At 32.6% G+C, this 19,811-nt stretch overlaps 1 protein-coding gene across 19 annotated transcripts in view; it reads left to right on the top strand.

The window, feature by feature from the left end:
* The window catches only part of scrib (scribble planar cell polarity protein), a 366,730-nt gene that overhangs the window by 111,769 nt on the left and 235,150 nt on the right, over positions 1-19,811 (top strand). For all 19 annotated transcript variants that reach the window (XR_015822293.1, XM_088226214.1, XM_088226216.1 and 16 more), the window contains exon 3: positions 3,911-4,079. Coding sequence is in view for 18 of the 19 variants with exons in the window: in XM_088226214.1 (XP_088082340.1) it covers positions 3,911-4,079 (169 nt within the window). In the remaining variant the exon portion in view is untranslated. The remainder of the gene's footprint in view (positions 1-3,910; positions 4,080-19,811) is intronic.

A 19,811-nucleotide genomic window follows, 5' to 3' on the forward strand; every position in this document is an offset into this window, starting at 1 on the left:
GTTATATAATTCAAGGTACTTAAGTAGAAAATAAAAATAATCCTGTGAACTATAGCATGTACATTAATCATAATTGAGGGAAAAACCAATGGATAAGGGTGAGACTAAGTGTTTAATAAGTAATGAGGAATTTAGGTATTTATATTTGTATTCAATTATAGTTTGTCATCCGAATTTAGGTATTTATATTTATATTCAATAATAGTTTGTCATCGGGTGCTCAGACATTATATTTCAATTAATAATCAAATAAAAAGACTACAGATATCATACTGTATACGTATAAAATAATAAACAAAAAATAAAATAAAATAATGAACATATATATATACAGTTTAAAGATTTTTATTTTTCATTAAGTAAAGAGAAAAATAATACCATTAAAATTAAAGAATAGCAATTTACTAAAATACATTTTAAATATAAGAAAAAAATTAAACACATATAAATAGTGTGTGCTCATAAATGTAATCAAAACAAGATAACAAATAAAACAAAGTAAATCGAAAATATCAGTTCATATCTACAGAAAAAAAAATTTTAAAAAAAAAATTAAAAGTACCTATTAAAATTGTTTTACATAAAAAATAAATCCATATAGGAACGTTCTGCCTACTAACCACTTACGTAATAAAAACATAATTTTATTTTTACTATGTCATGTTTCCTTGTCAAGTGGCAACATATTAAATATTTTTGGAACAATATAATCCAACGTACGTTGTCCATCTCAAATTCTTTTTATTTTTTTATTTTTCGTAAACTTTTATTAGAATTTATTTTGTAAATACTGTGTCTACTGTGCGAACTTTAAATAATTTATATAAATTTTCCGATTGAATGTTAAGGATTTCTTTAAAATTACTCTGATAAATAATTGTTCTTTGTACTATTTTAAGAGGGTTTGATCTATTGATATGCACCACCCCATCCAACAATACCATAGTGTAACAAAGATTGTGCGTAGTATGAAGTATGTATGAACGGCTTATCACGAGGTAAATAAAAAACTTGTAAATTTGAGTACCGTGTTTACTTTTAGACTTCAATAGCTTGTTTACTGCTGTCTGTTGGGCTGAAACAAAGGGGGGACTCGAGTGAAGTAATAGTAGTTATACATTTGTTTCCTTGCACGGCTCAAGTCGTCAAGTGCTGTAGCGACACTTGACCAGCTCCATCGTGTTGGCTCCACGCGTCTCCATCTGCGCCGCTTTATGAGCAAACTACTTCATACATTATATCCGGGACTATTCATTATACGCGTTCCATCTTCAGTCCTCTTGAGTTATTCGCTTTGTCCAAGGAGTGTTGCGACTATACGCGTATGCTTTCGGCAAATATGGCGCCCAATTAAATCTGCCGATTACTCTTAGTGCTGAAAAAGGACCACTGTCTTCAATTATTTATAAATAAATTGCTTCGCCATCCGGCCTAATCCTGAATTGGGATTCCTATTAGTTATTCGTCCCATAGTTTTTAACGTTAGCTTAAAAAAACACTCAAAATTATTAATTAAAGCCCATTAAAACTGTTCTCTATTTCTTCTGTGTATTTTATTTGAATTATTTATTGACAATTCTTGATGAAATTCCATTGTAATGATGTAATAATTTATATTTACATAATATAAGTTATTAATTTAAAAATACATACTTGGTACACTTCCACTTATTTATTTGACCAATTAGCGCTTTCACCCTCTAATGGGCATCTTCAGACTGGTGAATATTTTACAGTGTAAGGATCATTTATATAAAACTAAATATTATCTTAAGTGTACAGGTACATTTAAACATATTATTGCTTATTGTATATTTTTTAACTTATTTTTAAGTGCCAAGTATTTTTAAATTAATAACTTTTATGTAAATATAAGTTATTATATCATTCTTCTGTGTATGTTAAGTGAATAAAATAATTAAACAATAATCATCGTCATTCCCTTTCCGCACCTAATGGAGCATAGGGCATTGCATTGGTACACCAATCGCGGCGTATCTTGAACATTTTTGTTACATGAAGATAAGATGATCAGTCTTACGCTTCAGGTACCAGTTTAGGGACTGTGAAATATTCTCGTACGAAAACATCCTTTAAAAGTAATATTACATATCAACCATGTCGGGAATCGAATCCGAGACCTCTTGCTTGGTAGGCAAACGCGCTGACCATTACACTACGAGGCCGACATTAAACAATAAATATAATTATAAACCTACAAAAACAGTGGTAAGCAAGCCATAGGGACGCTGACATACAATTTCTAATTCTTTCAACCATGTCATCATTTTAAACTTGGAATTAGTCATGAATTTTTAAATTACGATTTTTTATTAAAAACATTAAATTTGCTTAAACTTAACGATAGAAGAAAAATTATAGACCTGTTAAATTTGTATAAAATTGTGCATTCTATATGGGATTGCCCAGAACTTTTGTCACTCGTCAACTTCAGGGTGCCTGGAAGGATAACTAGGCGGGTGCCACCGTTTTGCAGTAGTAACTCACGCACAGTGTATGATTGTAATGCCGTATTGAGCCGACTTCATGAACTCGGCAATAGTTGTTCCCACATATCGGATATATTTAATGTGGGGTATTGTTCTTATAGAACAAACCTTATAAACTTTTTCAAGGATGAGCAGTAATCATATTTAATGTAGTTACTTCATATATGATTTTCTGTTTTTTTTATTTTTTTTTATATATATTTTTATTATAAACCTTATTATGTTTAAAATTTGATTTACTTTTTATATTAATTTTTAAAGTTCTCGTATACTTTTTATTTCAAACTTTTGTTTTATTCAAACTTTTTTTTTTTTTTTTAAATATTATGTTATATAATTTTTAGGCTTGATTATTGTTCCTTAGTTTTCTGTGCAAATATGTAGTTTAATAAATATCAAACCTTATATGTTTATATTATAAATTTGTAAAAGGCAATTATGCCGTGTATGTTAATAAATAAAATAAAATAAAAATGTCGTAATTAATAATATAAATTATGCTTTGTAGCTGCAAGACGATTGGTAATCTATCTTCAATATGTAAATATTATAATTATTATACTATGGATAACTTATATAGCGCCATTTTTGTATTATACATCAAGGGCGCTTTACAAAGTGATTCTTTAGATAAATAAATTTAATTGAAACTTTTAAATTTGTTTTTTTTATTTTGCTATCATATGCTACGGATTTATTCAAATGATTTAGATAACAAGTGGGTTTTAAGTTTTTTCCGAAACATCACTTCACTCTTACAGCCCGCACCTCTGCTGGGAGAGCATTCCATGCCATAGGGCTTGCGACCGCAAATGCGCGTTCACTGAACTTAGTGCGCTATCAACTAATTAACTACCAAGATTTTGTAAATGGGGTTTAGAATTTCAACCATTTATTTACTCAGTAGCTGCAAGACTTGTTGTAATCTAACTCCTATTTAAAAAATATCTAAATTTGTTGCAACAGAGACGGAAAACATTTTGGGGAAGGAAATATGGAAGTCTAGCCTGTCCGCAAACATTTGGAGGGTTTAACAAGTAGGTTTAACAAGTAGCATCACAGTAAGTTAAAAAAGATTCTCGAACATAAAATGAACAGTAAATTAATGTAGATCCAAAAGAAAGATATATCCATATATATCAAAGAAAAGAAAAAATACTACGAATTATTTCGAAAGCCATCGCCGTACGTCATTGAGATTATTTGCAAATAAATCTATGTTTAACGAACTGGTTTAATGGCGGCTAGATTTCTTACCGTCAATGCGCTCTGTAGCTGCAAGACGCGCTGTCATCTGATCGTGCGGACCCGATCCACATTCCACGCTGGTCGCATTGCTTCTGTGGCATCATTCAGCATCTAGAAGTTTGGCTTCTTCTGACGTGCGTTCTCTTCCCCAGACATCCCCGACATCCCGGAGGACATCAAGCACCTGCGCGCGCTGCAAGTGGCCGACTTCAGCAGCAACCCCATCCCGCGGCTGCCGCAGGGCTTCAGCCAGCTGCGCGCCCTCACCGTGCTCGGCCTCAACGACATGTCCCTCACCAGCCTTCCTGCGGACTTCGGCTGGTAAGTTCACTTTATCTCATTTTTCTACGAATAGTGCAATATTTTTTTTCTCTTAAGAACCAGACTATAATCTATAACATCATCTGCAGAGATGCAGCTTTTAACATTTTTGCGCATATTTGCTAAAGAGAATATGCGGCGAAGAGCGATTTGATGAGTAGATATTTAAATATAATTTTTTGACACTCGCAGATGCCTCCCCAAATACAACTGCACGTTGTACTGATTATGCCTAACTAAAACCGATAAAATCGAGATCTCGCTTTTCTGTTTTCCCTACCCCAAATCTGAACCGATTTTAATTTTAGTATTACCGAGTATCAGACATAAATTTTCTGTATCGGCACGTTTGTCTTTTTTTTTTAAATGTATTATTCAGTTTTTTTATTTATTACACATACGGCCTAAGCCAATTGAACGTAGTTATGTCGAAAGCAGCCAGCCGTAGAAAAATGAAACTGAGATAATAGCTTTTTTTGTGAAAAGAGTTAATAATTAAGTCTACACTACAGATGGAATGTTTTTGACTTTATCAAATGATAAACAATTAGTACATTAGTTTTTTATATGTATTTGTTTATTTTACAGAAACAAACAGTCGACAATGATATAATAACATAAAAAAGATACGGTTTAAAGACAGACCAGCGAAGTTTCTAAATTGTGGTACGACAAAGGGTGTGTTTATGTGTATTTGTATGAGAGTAAGTGTATATTACAAACGAGAATCAAATTATGTATTTGACCAGTTTCAATGATTTTTAAAGTACCATTAGAAATTTTTCTAGTTCTGTGGGTGTTTTCTGCAAATTGAGAAATGTCATTTTTGTGATCGACACCATTTTCAGAAGGTGATTTTAACAGTTTTTTTGCATGAAAGCGGTCTGGCTGTTTTCAGCAGAACATAGAATTGACCTTACTGCACCCGATAACATCAATATCTCTTTTTTTTTATTGTGGACTGGCTGCTTTTTGCACACCTACGTTCAATTGCAACAGTTATATGAAGAATTATATGTTCAAGATGCTAAATAAAAAGAACGTAAAACTACGCAGCAAAGACAAACAAGGGCATACAATTATTCATAAACACTATCAACAACACTAGACTTCGCCACTCCAGCCAATCAATATTCATCCCATAGTGTGTTAATGGCAAAGAGATCTTCGAAAAGCCGGAAGATCTATCCAAAATAATTCGAAGTTGTGTGACGAATTAACTAATCTATCTAGTTATCATATTCAAGTAATCTATCTAGAGGAATTAATCTACACAGAAAAAAAAATATTTAAGATGAAAAAGAATAAAATAAATACAAGAGCATCAAATAATTTAACTTGCGAACAACCTAGGACCAACAGAAAAAGAAACAGTTTTGTGTACACAGCAATAAATTTTTACAATTCACTTTCTAATGACCTAAAAAATATACAAAACATATACGAACTTAAAAAACACCTAAAGAAAACAGTTCTTACAGCCCGTGTGACTAGTGATATGTGATGTTATTTTATCGACTTTTTATTTAAACTATTGTGTTATTATATATAATATCCCCTCATACCAGCACTTTTGCTGATTGGGAATATTTCGTACAAATAAATTTTGTAATGTAACGTAATGTAATATGTAAAGTTAAGAGACCTTCTATTTTGTCATAAATAAATAAATAATAAGTACCGTGCGTCCGAAAACTGTAGATAAAACTACCAATAGTGGATATCTATTTAAAAATCATTTTTCTAGTGCCATAATTCAGAGAGAAAATAAGATTAAAATATGTTTGAGAGAAGTCAGACCGCGCATTCTCAAGTTCATGAAGTTCGTGATATATTGCACGAGCGCGCGTGTAAACTTGCTGTTTTTCTTTTTTTTTTTAAACAAAAAAAAAATCATAATCATTACTAAAATGTATTTATAGGCTGTTGAACGTTATGCTGCTCATTCTACCTCCAGTTCAGATAACATAAGAAGGTAATTTTGACAGATTACATTAGTGTTGTGGCAGTGTTTTTTTCGATATCGATTTAAATAATTTTCTGTCAGGTGGGGTAAAAAGAAACAGGTTTTCATGACTGAATAGCTTAACACGTAATGGTTTAACGTCAAAATTATCGTCAATCAATTTTAAATTATCGCATTGTGAACTCCTTAAAATGAACACGCACAATATATTTCTATATAAAGTCGATATTGTCGATCAATGGTGAAGTTTTCTGGTGGTCACTTTTGCGGCGACTCAACAAAAAAGTACGGCATTTGTTTCCTACACTCAACTGTCAATATTTAGGAACTTCATAAGCGTGCAAACGTCAAAAGTTTCTTCTTTACCCTTTGAAACCTAAATTAAATCTGGCAGTTGTAAAAAATATTTGATGCTTGATAACAGATAAGAAAATAATTTTGAAAAATTGGGTGTATTTTTAAATTTTTTATTCCTAATAGTTTAGAAGTTATCGCAATATTCGTTTGAACATATTTTAGATCTCAAAGGGTATTTTTTTATTAGTGTGGAAAATTAATACCAATTTCAAATGCATCCTAAAATCCATTTTATGAATAAAAAAAAACATTTATTATGAAAACATGCATAAATTTAAACATATTAAAAATGTTTCGATGTCCAAATGCTTGTAGAAAGATTAGATTACCTCCTTAGGGAGGTATTTAAATCTGCATTTGTTGCTATCTGTTAGAGAAGGAAAACATTTTCCAGAAGGAATACGGATGTCTAGGCATTTACCGGGCTTGTGACTCCAGAGATTCAGTGTTTCATCAATTTCGTCTTCCTCCTCCACCTCAATGTCTGAAATGTCGCCTTCTTATAGTAGAGCGATTTTGACATTTCGACTTTTATTAATCTGTAAATAAAAAAATAAAAACATAAAATATCATTGTTTTAGCCATTTACGAATAAAATAAACAAATGATTTACTTTAATTCCTTCAAAAATTATAGAGTTTTTTCCGATAAAAAACATGAACAATCACTCATACTAGCAAAAGAGTTACTATTGAGACCGAATGATCGATTGAACGAACATTGTGTTTCACTGTAAAATTCTAGTAAATAACTTTTAAAAATGGATGTAATAGCTTGTGGTATCGTAAGAATACGCCTTTAGGCAACAAAATAAATATAAATTGCATCAAAAAAATCTATGGCTTACCTTAAATAGTCCAAATAACTGCGCAAGGAATTAGGTGCTCCAACGAATGTCGATCTGTCAAAATTTGAGTGCTGTTTTATTGGGATTACGGATTGCAGCCTAGCGTAAAAAAATAGACGCTGTAGAAAATATTTTCAGCAATTAGAAAACAAAAACTCGGCATTATTATTTCATTTGTTATGGGATAAATAAAATCGCAAAGTTTGTGTTCGTTTGAACATACATACGGTCTCAAAGGGTTAAATTGACTGCAGAATAGTTCGTGTTCCTTCTACTCTTATTGCTCGGACACGAAAACTCCCTAAAAAGGCCCCGTTGTCTGATCTATTATATAATATATTTTTTGGCCCTGTTTCGATGTCGTGAACAAATATTATAGCCATGCTGCTTCGAGCCATTTCTTCCTCTTGACGAGCCATCAATTCGACTCGATGGAAGAATCGTGACATCAACAGCCGTGGCATGACATCGCCACATTTGTTTCTCACGGCGACATATTTCGCGATAATCTGGTAAAATACTTTGTTTATTTTATTTCATTGGAAAGCCAACAGACATTTATACATTTATAAGAATCAATTATACCATAAATACATATCATAAAGTCCAATTAGAGGCTTCCACATAATATTGTTATTGTAAATGTTGTCACATAAAAATTATACAAAACATATAATAACTAATCATACAAAACTTATAATATTACTAGAAATGTAAATGAATATTGGTCACACAGTTGCACATTACAATAAATAATACAACTATAGTTGACCATACAGTGTTCATTTATTATGTGCCTACATACAGAACTGCACATAACCTGCATAATATAGATAACGCTGATGTTTCCATGACTGATTTAAGCTGTGAGCAACTCGATAAACTTGAACGACTTCAGAATACATGCATAAGGTACATTTTTGGTCTTAGGAAATATGACCACATTTCTGATTATCGTAGGCAACTGAAATGGCTCAAAATTAGACAGCGGAGAGACTATCACTCCCTCTCACTTCTGTTCAATGTACTTCATAGTCCTAACGCTCCTATATACCTGTGTGAAAAATTTCAACGCTTATCAGTTCATGGTTTACCTCTTCGTTCTCATTCTCAAGGCACTCTCTTAATACCCATACACAATTCCTCTTTCTTCTCTAACTCATATAGTGTCCATGCGGCTCGACTGTGGAATCATCTCCCATCCACCATCAAAGATGTTACTACATTATCTCTGTTTAAATCACGTCTGAAGAAACATCTCCCTTCTCTTCCTTAATCTCTCCTCCTTTCCTTTTTCCTCTTTCCGCTTTTTTCCTTTTTCCCATTGAGTAATAGTTTTGATTTTAGGTCATTTATAAGCAAATACGTTTATTTCTATTTTTATATATTTTTCACTTTAATCTTTTTTTCCTTTTTTTTTCTATTGAATATGTTCTGTAACTTGAATTATAAAAATAAAACTTTTATTTTATTGGTTGGTTGGAAGAAATTGCCATTTGGCAACAAGCCCGCCAATGTACAAATAACATTATGTACAAAAAGTTAAATAAATAAATAAATAATATAGGCTACGGATTCAAGGCGCGACATCATAACTTGAATTATTTTTAAATTTCACTTTTAAAATAAGAAGGTATGTTATAAATATCAATACAATTTAATTTCTGATTACACATATTGCAGGTTCTATTTACAAATGAATTTTGAAAAGATTTAGTTGAACATTTAGAACTGTGTGATAAACACTTCCGACTAATGCTAGCTAAAATTGCGATCCTTAAAATGTCCGCCGCTGCTCCGCTCGTCTAGTTCGTGACATAGTTTTTAGAGACCAAACGAGACGAGATTTCCAGCCGTAACCGGAATCAAATTTCGGCTTCTGTTCTAGTTTCGGCTTCTGTTCTAGTTTCGGCCGAAACCGAAACTTATTTAAATAAATTACGACAGGGATGGAGAACATTAAAGATAAGTGAATATGGAAGTCCAGGCATTTACAGGGCTTATGTCATTGGCTGGTTTAAGCGGCCACTTTACTCACTGTGTAAAATTCACCATTTTGCCTATGTTTGACCATCCATATATCTTCAATTCTTCCATCTGTTGATTTTAGTGAAGTTAAAGAGCTGAAACCTTTATTGTTGGGAAGAGATTCATCCGACCGAATTATTTCACATACTAGGCAACGCCTGAAAACAATTTTCCATGCCTACTAACGCAAATGAAACTTGCATGTTTACTTGGATCGACAGGCACAACACACTAACGTAGGCTTATTAAACATTCGAACGCACTGTATGTACTTTATTTTGTAAAGCAACATAACAACAGCAGCAAACCATCACGCCGTTTCCCCGTATGGGTATGCAGAGAGGATAGGAAGCCATATCACTCTGTCGTTACGTACAGATCTCGCCTCTATTACATTCATGCATCTTCTTCCTTTTCGATATCCATCTTTTTACATATCCATCTTCAAATATTTGTTGGATTTGGTCATGAGACGTCTTTCTCGATCTTCCTCTATTTCTACATCCATCGACATTCGCGTCGTGTTTTTCTTTTTTTATTTGGACAATTTATTTTTTCTCTACGTGTAACATACGAGTATTTCCGATGCACATTGAAATACATGTTTTCTTTTTTTTCCACAGTAATAAGTTTTTTTTATATGTAATAGAATTTACAAGATAAGACTATGAATATATATTAGAACTTAATTATAAGCACCTGCTGACGAACTGCATTTTATGCAGTTCAGTAGGACTTGATAATTTGTATTTTACTTTTTGTATGTTTTTGAAAAATAAATAAAATTATTGACAATAACAAACGTTTTTGGCCGTCCCTTCGCTGTGTATTCGTTCTACACGTCCGAACCAACGCAGAACTCATTTCTTGAATTTGTAAACCCAATTTAAGTCAAAAAGTAATAACTTACTCATCAATGACAAGGCCGAAGCCCTTTAAATATATATTTAGATAAAGTCCTTTTAGAGTTGACTCCACTACTTGTCTACAAAAAAATCGTATCCTTTTTCGAATGTTGACCACTAATAGATCAATTCGCTAATAATTTCTGCGTTGACTGATGTAGGTACCGAAATAACTTTTCCCCGTTAGATGCATATGTAATAATAACGAATGATGAATCATTCCAGTTGAACTTTACAATGTATCTTTATTGGAATATCGGAGCGGTTCGGACCGCAAATAATAATGGCGCAGTCACAAGTCACAATATGACTTGTTCGCCTTGATCTTGTGCAGTAAAGCTGTCAGCAAGACGCTCTGAAGCCGGACTGAAATACTGTGTTTACAAACGTCCCATCCAACGATGTTTCCTATTTTTTATCCTGAATAAATGTTTAATTTATTTCAGTACATTATTACCCTTTTTTCCCCCAAGTTTTTTTTTTTTGTATCAATTTTTTTTTGCATCGTTTTATTTGTTCTCTCATACTTTTCGATGTAACAAGTTACATCGAATTCAGATTCCCTATGACTTTTAAATGCCACTCGTATTTTTTGTTGTTGTAATTTTTAAACTCTATCAAACCGTAATTTCATACCTAAAAGTACTTTGTCAAATAATTAAAATGTATTCTTTGGCACGGGATTTCCCTTTAAATCCCATATTTTACGTACACCCTGCCAGGAACCGAACTCGAAAGTTATTGAATGGCAGGCGAACGCATCAACCACTACACAACGAGAAGGATCTCAACTCTATTTCAATATTCTGGATATTTCCCTGAGTGCACTCATCATAATGTAAAACTTAATGTTGTTTACTCGTAAATATGGGAAGTACTGTTCTGTAATTCATCGCTATTATTGTTTAAAAAAAATTTACCTAGGGCAGCGGTTCCCAAAAGGTGTTCCGCGAAACCCCGGGGAAGGGTCTCGGGTTCCGAGAGTTTGGGCGTGTTGTCGTAGAAAATAGGCAGTCTACGCCACGAAAAATTCGAATCAAACTTTATTGACTTTTTGATTGGTCTTAAAGGCGAACCATGCTGTAGATAATAAGTCTATCATGGTACTGCTTCCGTCTGTATCGACTTGCCGATGTAAGGCTGGCTTTTCATCTTACGCCGACACTAAAAACAAGTCCAGAACTAGACTGGAAGCCACTCCAGGTCTTCGTATTCAATAGGGTATTTTCGCAAGTCGGGAATAACTTAAAAAATATAACGTATATTTAGAGCGAATACTTACGATTCTAATGTGTAGGTATTTAAAACAAGTTTTCATTTATAATTTTCGGGTTTATAAATGAGCACACTCAAAACGGTTCGCCGTTGGCATCACGTCATTTTGACGTCACTTTGTGACTGCGCTTCTCATAAATATTGCGTACAAGTTCGGTGCCAAAACGTCATACGTGCTGTTTGTCATTCGGGACGCGTAACATCTTGTTTTCGGGTAATTAAAAATATGCATATTTGAAGCCTTTGTAGAAAATTTATCCGACGCTGGACGAAAAATATCAATTCCGTCATCATCGTAATTTTTTGCTTATTTAAAAATAATAATAAAAAAAATGAAAAGATCAAATTGTTGGGCATCAAACTGTTTTCAAAACTCTTATTTTACTGATATTATAAGTAAAACTTTAAAAAAAATCTTTCTTCGCGTTAAATACGTGCAGTAAAGGTTTTAAATTCAAAATACAGTCTTTCTTTTCAAGCCAAACTTGTATACAACAAGGTATCATTTATCTTTAAAATTACATTTTTGTCAAATGACTTTTTTACGGTCGGAATGGGGTTCCGCTAAAACAGGTAGACCAATTAGGGTTCCATAAGCCAAAAAAATTGGGAACCGCTGATCCAGGGCAATAAATATAAAACATAAAAAAATACCATAGGTAGCATAGAATTAGAAATAGTCCAGAAGGAGCGTAGAACAATATTTTAAAACATCGGACTGTGTCCAATAATCCCCCTACTTTGCCCCACTTTCACTGCGCGCATTCGTGACGTCGCCGCGTAATGTTGCCTGATGGGAAAAAATATTATCATTACACAAATGTAAGGTAAAAAAAAGCAATTTGTTGATTTCTCTAAAATTTTATTGTGCACTCGGAAACATTGATTGACACAACAGAGTGGATAAGTAAAAGGTTATTTAATATGAGTAATTGAATTAATGAACTTTGAACTCAAAATATAAAACTAATTTTATTTTACATAAAACGGATATTTTTATATCACGTTAAATAATATTTGATGTATTAAAGATAATGTCGGTCAAATGTCCACCACGGTGTTGTTTAATCCGAGGTCCAATTTTTATTAGTTCTCTCATTGGATAAGCAAAGTAGGGTAAAGAAATTTACTACCTTGGCAACACTAACAAAATGTCCGTTTTGTTTTCTTTGACAATCTGACAGATGGAAAAATAATTCAATTTTTAAGTAATGCATTTGCTACTCACACATGCATTTTTTTAATTACACATAAAATGTGATCCCATCCTGTTTCTTAAAGATCCCAGCATTATTTCTACACTTTAAAACGACACAACACGGCATAGTTGAATTTAAATCGGGAGTTGCGTACTGAGCGACGTCTACAAAGAAATTAATGGGTCAAAACGTAAAACGTTAGTCGCCTTCTGTTTGATGCGCGTGTGCGGTTTCTGGACTATTCTTAATTCTATGATAGGTAGTTTAGTTCTCACTTCGTCAAACTGAAAATTTGTTTTTGTTAAGTACTTATTTTCGCCGTCCTCCCATTAAAACAAACAAACAAACAAACCATCACGCCGTTTCCCCGTAAGGGTAGGAAGAGAGGGTAGAACGCCACATCACTATCTTTGCATACAGATCTCGCTTCCTCTACATTCTTACATCTTATCATGCACGCGCGCCGATTATTCCCACTTTTAACATGTCCATCTTCAAGTTTTTGTTGGATTTGTTCATGCCATGTCTTTCTCGGTCTTCCTCTATTTCTGCATCCATCAACATTCGTATCGTAAATATTTTTAGCAGTTTTTTCGTCTTCCATTAAAATTATAACAATTCGAATCCATAGTAAAGATTTTTTCTTTCCCAACCCGCTAATGAGATACCGCACTGGTAAAAGTTTTAATTGAGATGAATGTTGTCTACAGTAGCTATCCATCACTACCAGTTACCAGTTACCTGATGCTCGATGGCTGATGGCTGAAGGCTGATGGATGCCACGACCAACATTTATCAGATTACCGTTTTTACACAGGTTTATTTCTGATTTGAATAATTACCTAGTACTTTTCCGTTTTTATTCGTAATTATGTAGGTAATTTCTCAAACATTGATAAATCTACAATACTGGGATTATTTTTTACTCTGGTCTCATTGCTTCTTCTTCTTCTTTTTGCAGTGCCTTGTCATTTCAGGTTTTATCGGCCTCGTGGTGTAATGGTTAGTGCATTTGCCTACCATGCGAGAGGTCTCTGGTTCGATTCCCGATCGGGTATCAAAAGGGTAAGGGTATAAAAGGGTATATATGAAATACCAGAATATTTTATAGTCCCTGGATTGGTACCTGAAACGTAAGACTGATCATCCTACCTTCATGTAACAAAAAATATCAAGATATTCTGCGATTGGTGTACCAATGCAGTGTCCTTTTGCACTATTAGGTGCGGAAAGGGAATAATGATGATGTCAGATTCCCCCAACGTTGGCGATTACTAATTACTTTTAATTAATCGCCTCAGATATTTCATGTTTACAATTAGTTATACATTGATGATTCATATCATTAATTCTACAACATTTCTTATCGAGATTATACTTAAAAGGTTCTAGCATGTTGAGCTTATACATATTTATTATCTACGACTCATCCCCCTTTTTCTTTTGCTAGAAAATCCGTATGATTTTTGTTTTCTCACGTTATCCCTTGATCTAAAATTAACTTAGTATAATTAATTTAAACATTTAAATATTGAAAAACATTTTGGCTTTTCGTACTCATTCGAATAATTAAAAACGAGCAATATCAAGTATTTTATTATTATGTTTTTTTTATTAATTCCAAAACATAAATGTTTGCGTTCTCGCGATTTACGTTAGTAATTTAATTTTGGGGCCATTTTCATTTTGTCATTAAAAGCTGTGTTAGAAAATCGGAAACGCATTGTGATAGGATGGGAATCGAACCTCTAACCTCCTGATTCGGAGTCCGCGACACTACTCACAGAACCACAACCCGACACAATTTTATTGTATTATCAATAAAAATGTATCATTTTACTTTAATTGCATTGTTAAGATTAGTTATTTTTCTATTAATTATTTGATACGCATACTGCGTACAAAAAACGTTCTAGATACCCGCTACGACCAGTAAAAATATTTTTTTAAATGCAGAAAATAATATAAATAAAATAACAGAATAAAGCAATAGTAAATACACAATGTATAATACTACCGATGCAAGTATTTCTAATGCACATCTGGTACAAGGTAATCACTTTTTCTATCTATCAGAGGCGGTAAGTATTACACTCCCATATTTGGAAATATTCACTTTCATCTTAGGCAGTTAATGATTCGATTTCTTTCAGGCTTCTTTTCTATTCACTAATTACATTCATCGGAAGAATGCTGATGTAATTAACTCCTACAAATAATTCATTATCGGGTTGTGGTCCAGTGGTTAGTGTTGCGACTCACGGATCGGAGGTCCGAGGTCCGAACCCCACTCTACCCCAACTTGATTTCCATTTTCTAAGTTATTTACAACTTGTCGAAAATGGCCCCAAAAATTTAAATCTTTAGGTAAGTTATAAGAACACAAATACTTTTTTTTTTATTAAAAAAAAAAATCGGGATGTTACGATTTTCCAAAATATTACGATTTTCGTGGCCATTTTCAACAAGTTGCAAATAACCCACTATTTGAGAATGGGAATCAAGTTGTGGTAGAGCGGGATGCGAACCCCGGACCTTTGATCCGTGAGTTCACGATACTAGCCACACAAGTCGATTATTTTTTCTTTTTTTTGCAAGTGGTGACAATATTATGTTGAAATCAATGGTGAATATGGGGCGGGTCTATGACAGGTATTTCGAAAAATGTATTTTTATGGTACCTATTCCATATTTAGGGAGCGAACATTAAAGAAATATTTGTTTCAAATTTTAAACAAAATCCGTATCTTAATTTACCTACAGTTCATATTAAAATCTATGAGAAAAGCCACACTTTTCATTCAAAACGCCATTTAAAAATAAAAAAATAATGCATACTATAGTTCATACATTTAAACAAAAAGTGTATTCTCCAGCACCCAAATCGCTACAAAATATGTTCATAATAACATTCATAAAAATGTACAACTTATATATACTAATAGAATTATATCATTATTTAAAGAATGTTCATTGTGGTATTTTGTATAATCAATATATTATTGTGAAATTATTTTTTACAACTTCGTTTAGGTAGTTTAAAAAAATTTGTAATTTTTCATTTTAAAACTAAATTTCCGTGACAAATTACATTTACATTTTTATAGGCTGGGTGTTATGTTCAAAACCAGATAATTAAATACAAATGTGTATTGATAAAATCACTGGGTATTTAAGTACAATGTAATTGAAATTAAATAAATAAAAACAACTTTGTTAGTTAATAAGTTGAATTTACATTGAAAAAGAAGCTTGTATAAATTTGAAACAGGTCGGTAGAAAAAACAGTGGTTACAAAGCCGTTTTTATTATAATGAATAAGCACAGAGTTATTTCTTCTAATACAACATTTACAACGTAATTTATATTCATTAATATTTTATTAATCTTAATAACTAAAGATAATCATTATTACATTAGTACTTACGTAATGAATTTCTTCTGAATTCGCAGACGTAAGCTTTAAGAGTGTTTCATTATTCCATTACGCTCGGTTAAATTCCAGAACTTTTCTTTCGGATTATCCGAACGATGGTTTTATTCTAGAATATTCTTAGTTTGTAGGTCCTTCGAACGAATGGCCATTACTATCTTGATGGTTTCCATTAAACCTTTATATAAGCTGTCACGTCCATACTAAAAATACTTGAATTGACAGAATTCAAGCATTTCTACGTCATTTTTTCGCCGCGTTTCTGGCAAAAGTCAGTAACTACATTTTTAAAAATGAGATGTCTTCATAAATGGCGATCGAATATTTTTTGTTTAAAAAGTAAATAAAACCATTTCGCATGTTATAAATACAAAAATTGTATTTTATAATTCTCAACTTGCGGTTTTATTTGAATATTTGATTTGGGATGAGCCTTTAACTTTAAAAGTCCAATGTCTCACAACTGGTAAAATTTTAGTTACCAGCTTGTGCGAAAAACCCGACGCTTTTATACTATGTCCCTAGATAATAAGGGTTTCTCATTTTTACTATCTCGTTTAACATCTATTTTACGTGTCCAATATCCGCACAATAGCCGTAGAAAGGTATGAGGGCGGTCGATACCTTAATTAATACGGAAATACTCAAAGCTTTCAGTTCTATTAAAAGTACTGCAACGTGATGTAGCTTTTTTTAAACTTAGTTACAAAAAAAATGTCATTGATCTTTAAACCGAAATTAAACTCCAAACACAATATAAATTCAAAAAAAAAACTATTTGTACCTAGTTACAGTGAGTTCGAATGTTTAATAAGGTTATTTTAATATGTTACCAGTCGTTGAACCAAGTAAACATGTCATTTTTGCACTAAGTAAACACAAAATTTAAGCACTCACAATTTGTTGACTAATTTGAATACTGTAATAACTTATATTCGCATATAAGTTATTAATTTTAAAATACTTGGTACACTTGCACTTATTTGTTTGACCAATTAGCGCTTTCACCCTCTAATGGGCATCTTCAGACTGGTGAATATTATACAGTGTAAGGATAATTTATATAAAACTAAATATTATCTTAAGTGTAGGTACATTTAAAAAATAAGTTAAAAGAGATACAATACGTAGTATATCAATGGGACAAAGTGGGACAAATTATTGAAACATGTGTTGGCGGTGTACTGTAAAAGATGATTCTATTCTATTCAAATTCGAAAAACATGTATTGTTTTATTACAATGTACAGGGTCCAACTAAGGGGGCTAATATGGGTGAGTTTTTTTAATTATATCTGCTGATTTATCAAAATTCTATCGCCATTATTTTTTATCCTATTTATTTCTAAAATTACAATTACATTACAATAGAATTCCATCAATAATTGTCAATAAATAATTTCAATCAAATAATATGAATACGTTTTAATTCATATGGATCGTATATATAAGCAAAATTGGCTAAAGGTTTGAATTGACTGTGTGTACTCACATGTATTGTACATTTTACAAATGTTTTTTTAAAAAAATAAAATTGAATAGGTACATTTGATTTTCAGTGTCGTACAATTAATTATTAGGTGAGTGTTGTTTCATCTATCGCGCGTCTCGTTGATGAGAATAGTATTTTAGCCTTCAGATTATTAATTATTTTTACAGTTAGGCATATTAATTGTTACACGTAAAATAAAGTTTTCATTTCCCGATGTGTATCATGCGAAAAACGGAACCGTCATTATTGAGTACGTACACCTGTAATCTGTATCAATATGATGGGTGAATAAATAAATAAGGTGAACTTGGAACAACCGGTATCTTTTAGAAGCCATATATTTAGGAAACGTAATTGAGAACACCCCAAAGTGTAATTAAAATGTTCGTGGGGTTATGTAGGTACAATATAATTAAAAATTTGTTCCGAGCTTTGGTTCTAATGCATACACGACTTTTTCTGTACAACTGTTATGAATTCAATAATTACAATACAAATGCTTGAAATAAAGTGTAATAATTATGTTGTTTGTCTTTATTATTATTTATTTATCATTAAATTTTGTTTTCAAGACAAATAAAGGCAGATAAACCGTCGTTTGTTTAAAAAAAATCCAGTTGTGTCCAAGCAGGGCTCCAATTTATCGGCGTAATTTTTGATTACGGGTTAATGAGATTATTAGTAATTATCGAGACGGGTTGTGGTCCCGTGATAGTGTCGCGGACTCGCGAAGTCTGAGGTTCGAACCCCGCTCCTACTCGACTTGTTTCCCATTTTCTAACACGGCTGTATTCGGTTAGTAGGGTGGCCCCAAAGTTGAAACATTTTAATAAATCCTAACTCCTCGTGAGACCTTAGACAAACCTAGCCACCAGAAAAACGTATTTTTTCCTTATAAATGATAAGGATGATAAAAATAAAGCAAAACTTTTATTTTCAAAATTAATGAATAACTGGGATGTATTTATTATATTTATTTACTAATTACATAAATCACTTTACAAAGATTAAAAAAATATGTTATAAAAACCAGATTAATAATGATTTATCGTTCGTATCCAACAATGTTTTTAGTGAGTTATACTTAATTTGTTGCAACGGAGAGGGAAAAAGTGGCCACTTAACCCAGCCAATGACAGGTCACAAGCCCTGTAAATGCCTAGACTTCCATATCCCCTTCTCAAAAATGTTTTCCCTGTCTGTTACAACAAATTTATATCGTTTGTATGTTTATAAAGTTACATAACTGGACGCCATTTTAAGAACAGCAACCATGAAAATCTACTGATAGAATGCTATGTGCGGCTTTTGAGTTCAAAAATCATTTACAATATTAAAAACAAATTGAAATCCAGAAGTCCACCTATTATGTGTAATGTGTATACAGGAACGTTTGAGAATAAAAACGCAAATATTTTAACCATCACGCCATTTCCCCAGAGGGGTAGGCAGAGAGGATAGAACGCCACACCACTCTGTCCTGGCACACTTCCTTTGCTTCCTTCACATTCATACATCTTCTCATGCACGCACGTCGATTATTCCGACTTTTCACATGACCACTTTCAAGAATTTGTTGTACTTGATCATGCCATGTCTTTCTCGGCCTTCCTCGACTTCTACAACCAGACACATTCGCATCATAAATCTTTTTAGCCGTTCTTTCATCATTCATTCGCTCCACATGACCGAACCATCGCAAAAGACCTTTCTTAATTTTGTCGATAATGCTTAACTCAGCCTTGCATTCTGCTCTAATTTCGACATTAGGGCACCTATCATACATTGTTTTTCCGCACATTCGCCTGAGGGATCGCATTTCAACAGCATTCAGTCTACTTTCGTCCCTTTTTTTCCAACTCCATGCTTCGCTTCCATACATTAGGGTTGGTACCAGAACTCCATTATGAACTGCTGAACTGAACTGCTGAACTGAAATATTTTAATTTTTTTAATTTGCCTTAACTCTAAACTAAACCTAGATTTTAATCAATATCAACAAAACTTGCCTGTCTATTGATTTTGAATTAAGTTTTTTTTTTTCACATTGTAAACAATAACAAATAATCAAAATAATGTGTCCTACTGAGGTTACCTATGCCGAAGACACCTAACAATATACTTTTTTTTACATGTGAGAATATACAAAGAAGATTTAATACACAGAGAGAAATTACAAAATGTTAAGGCAGTTAAACACTGCGTATTTATGTTTATATTTAATTTCTGTA

This window comes from Micrasema longulum, unplaced genomic scaffold, assembly GCF_059751315.1.
Source record: "Micrasema longulum isolate JH-2025_06_02 unplaced genomic scaffold, ASM5975131v1 h1tg000416l, whole genome shotgun sequence".
Classification (NCBI taxonomy): domain Eukaryota; kingdom Metazoa; phylum Arthropoda; class Insecta; order Trichoptera; family Brachycentridae; genus Micrasema; species Micrasema longulum.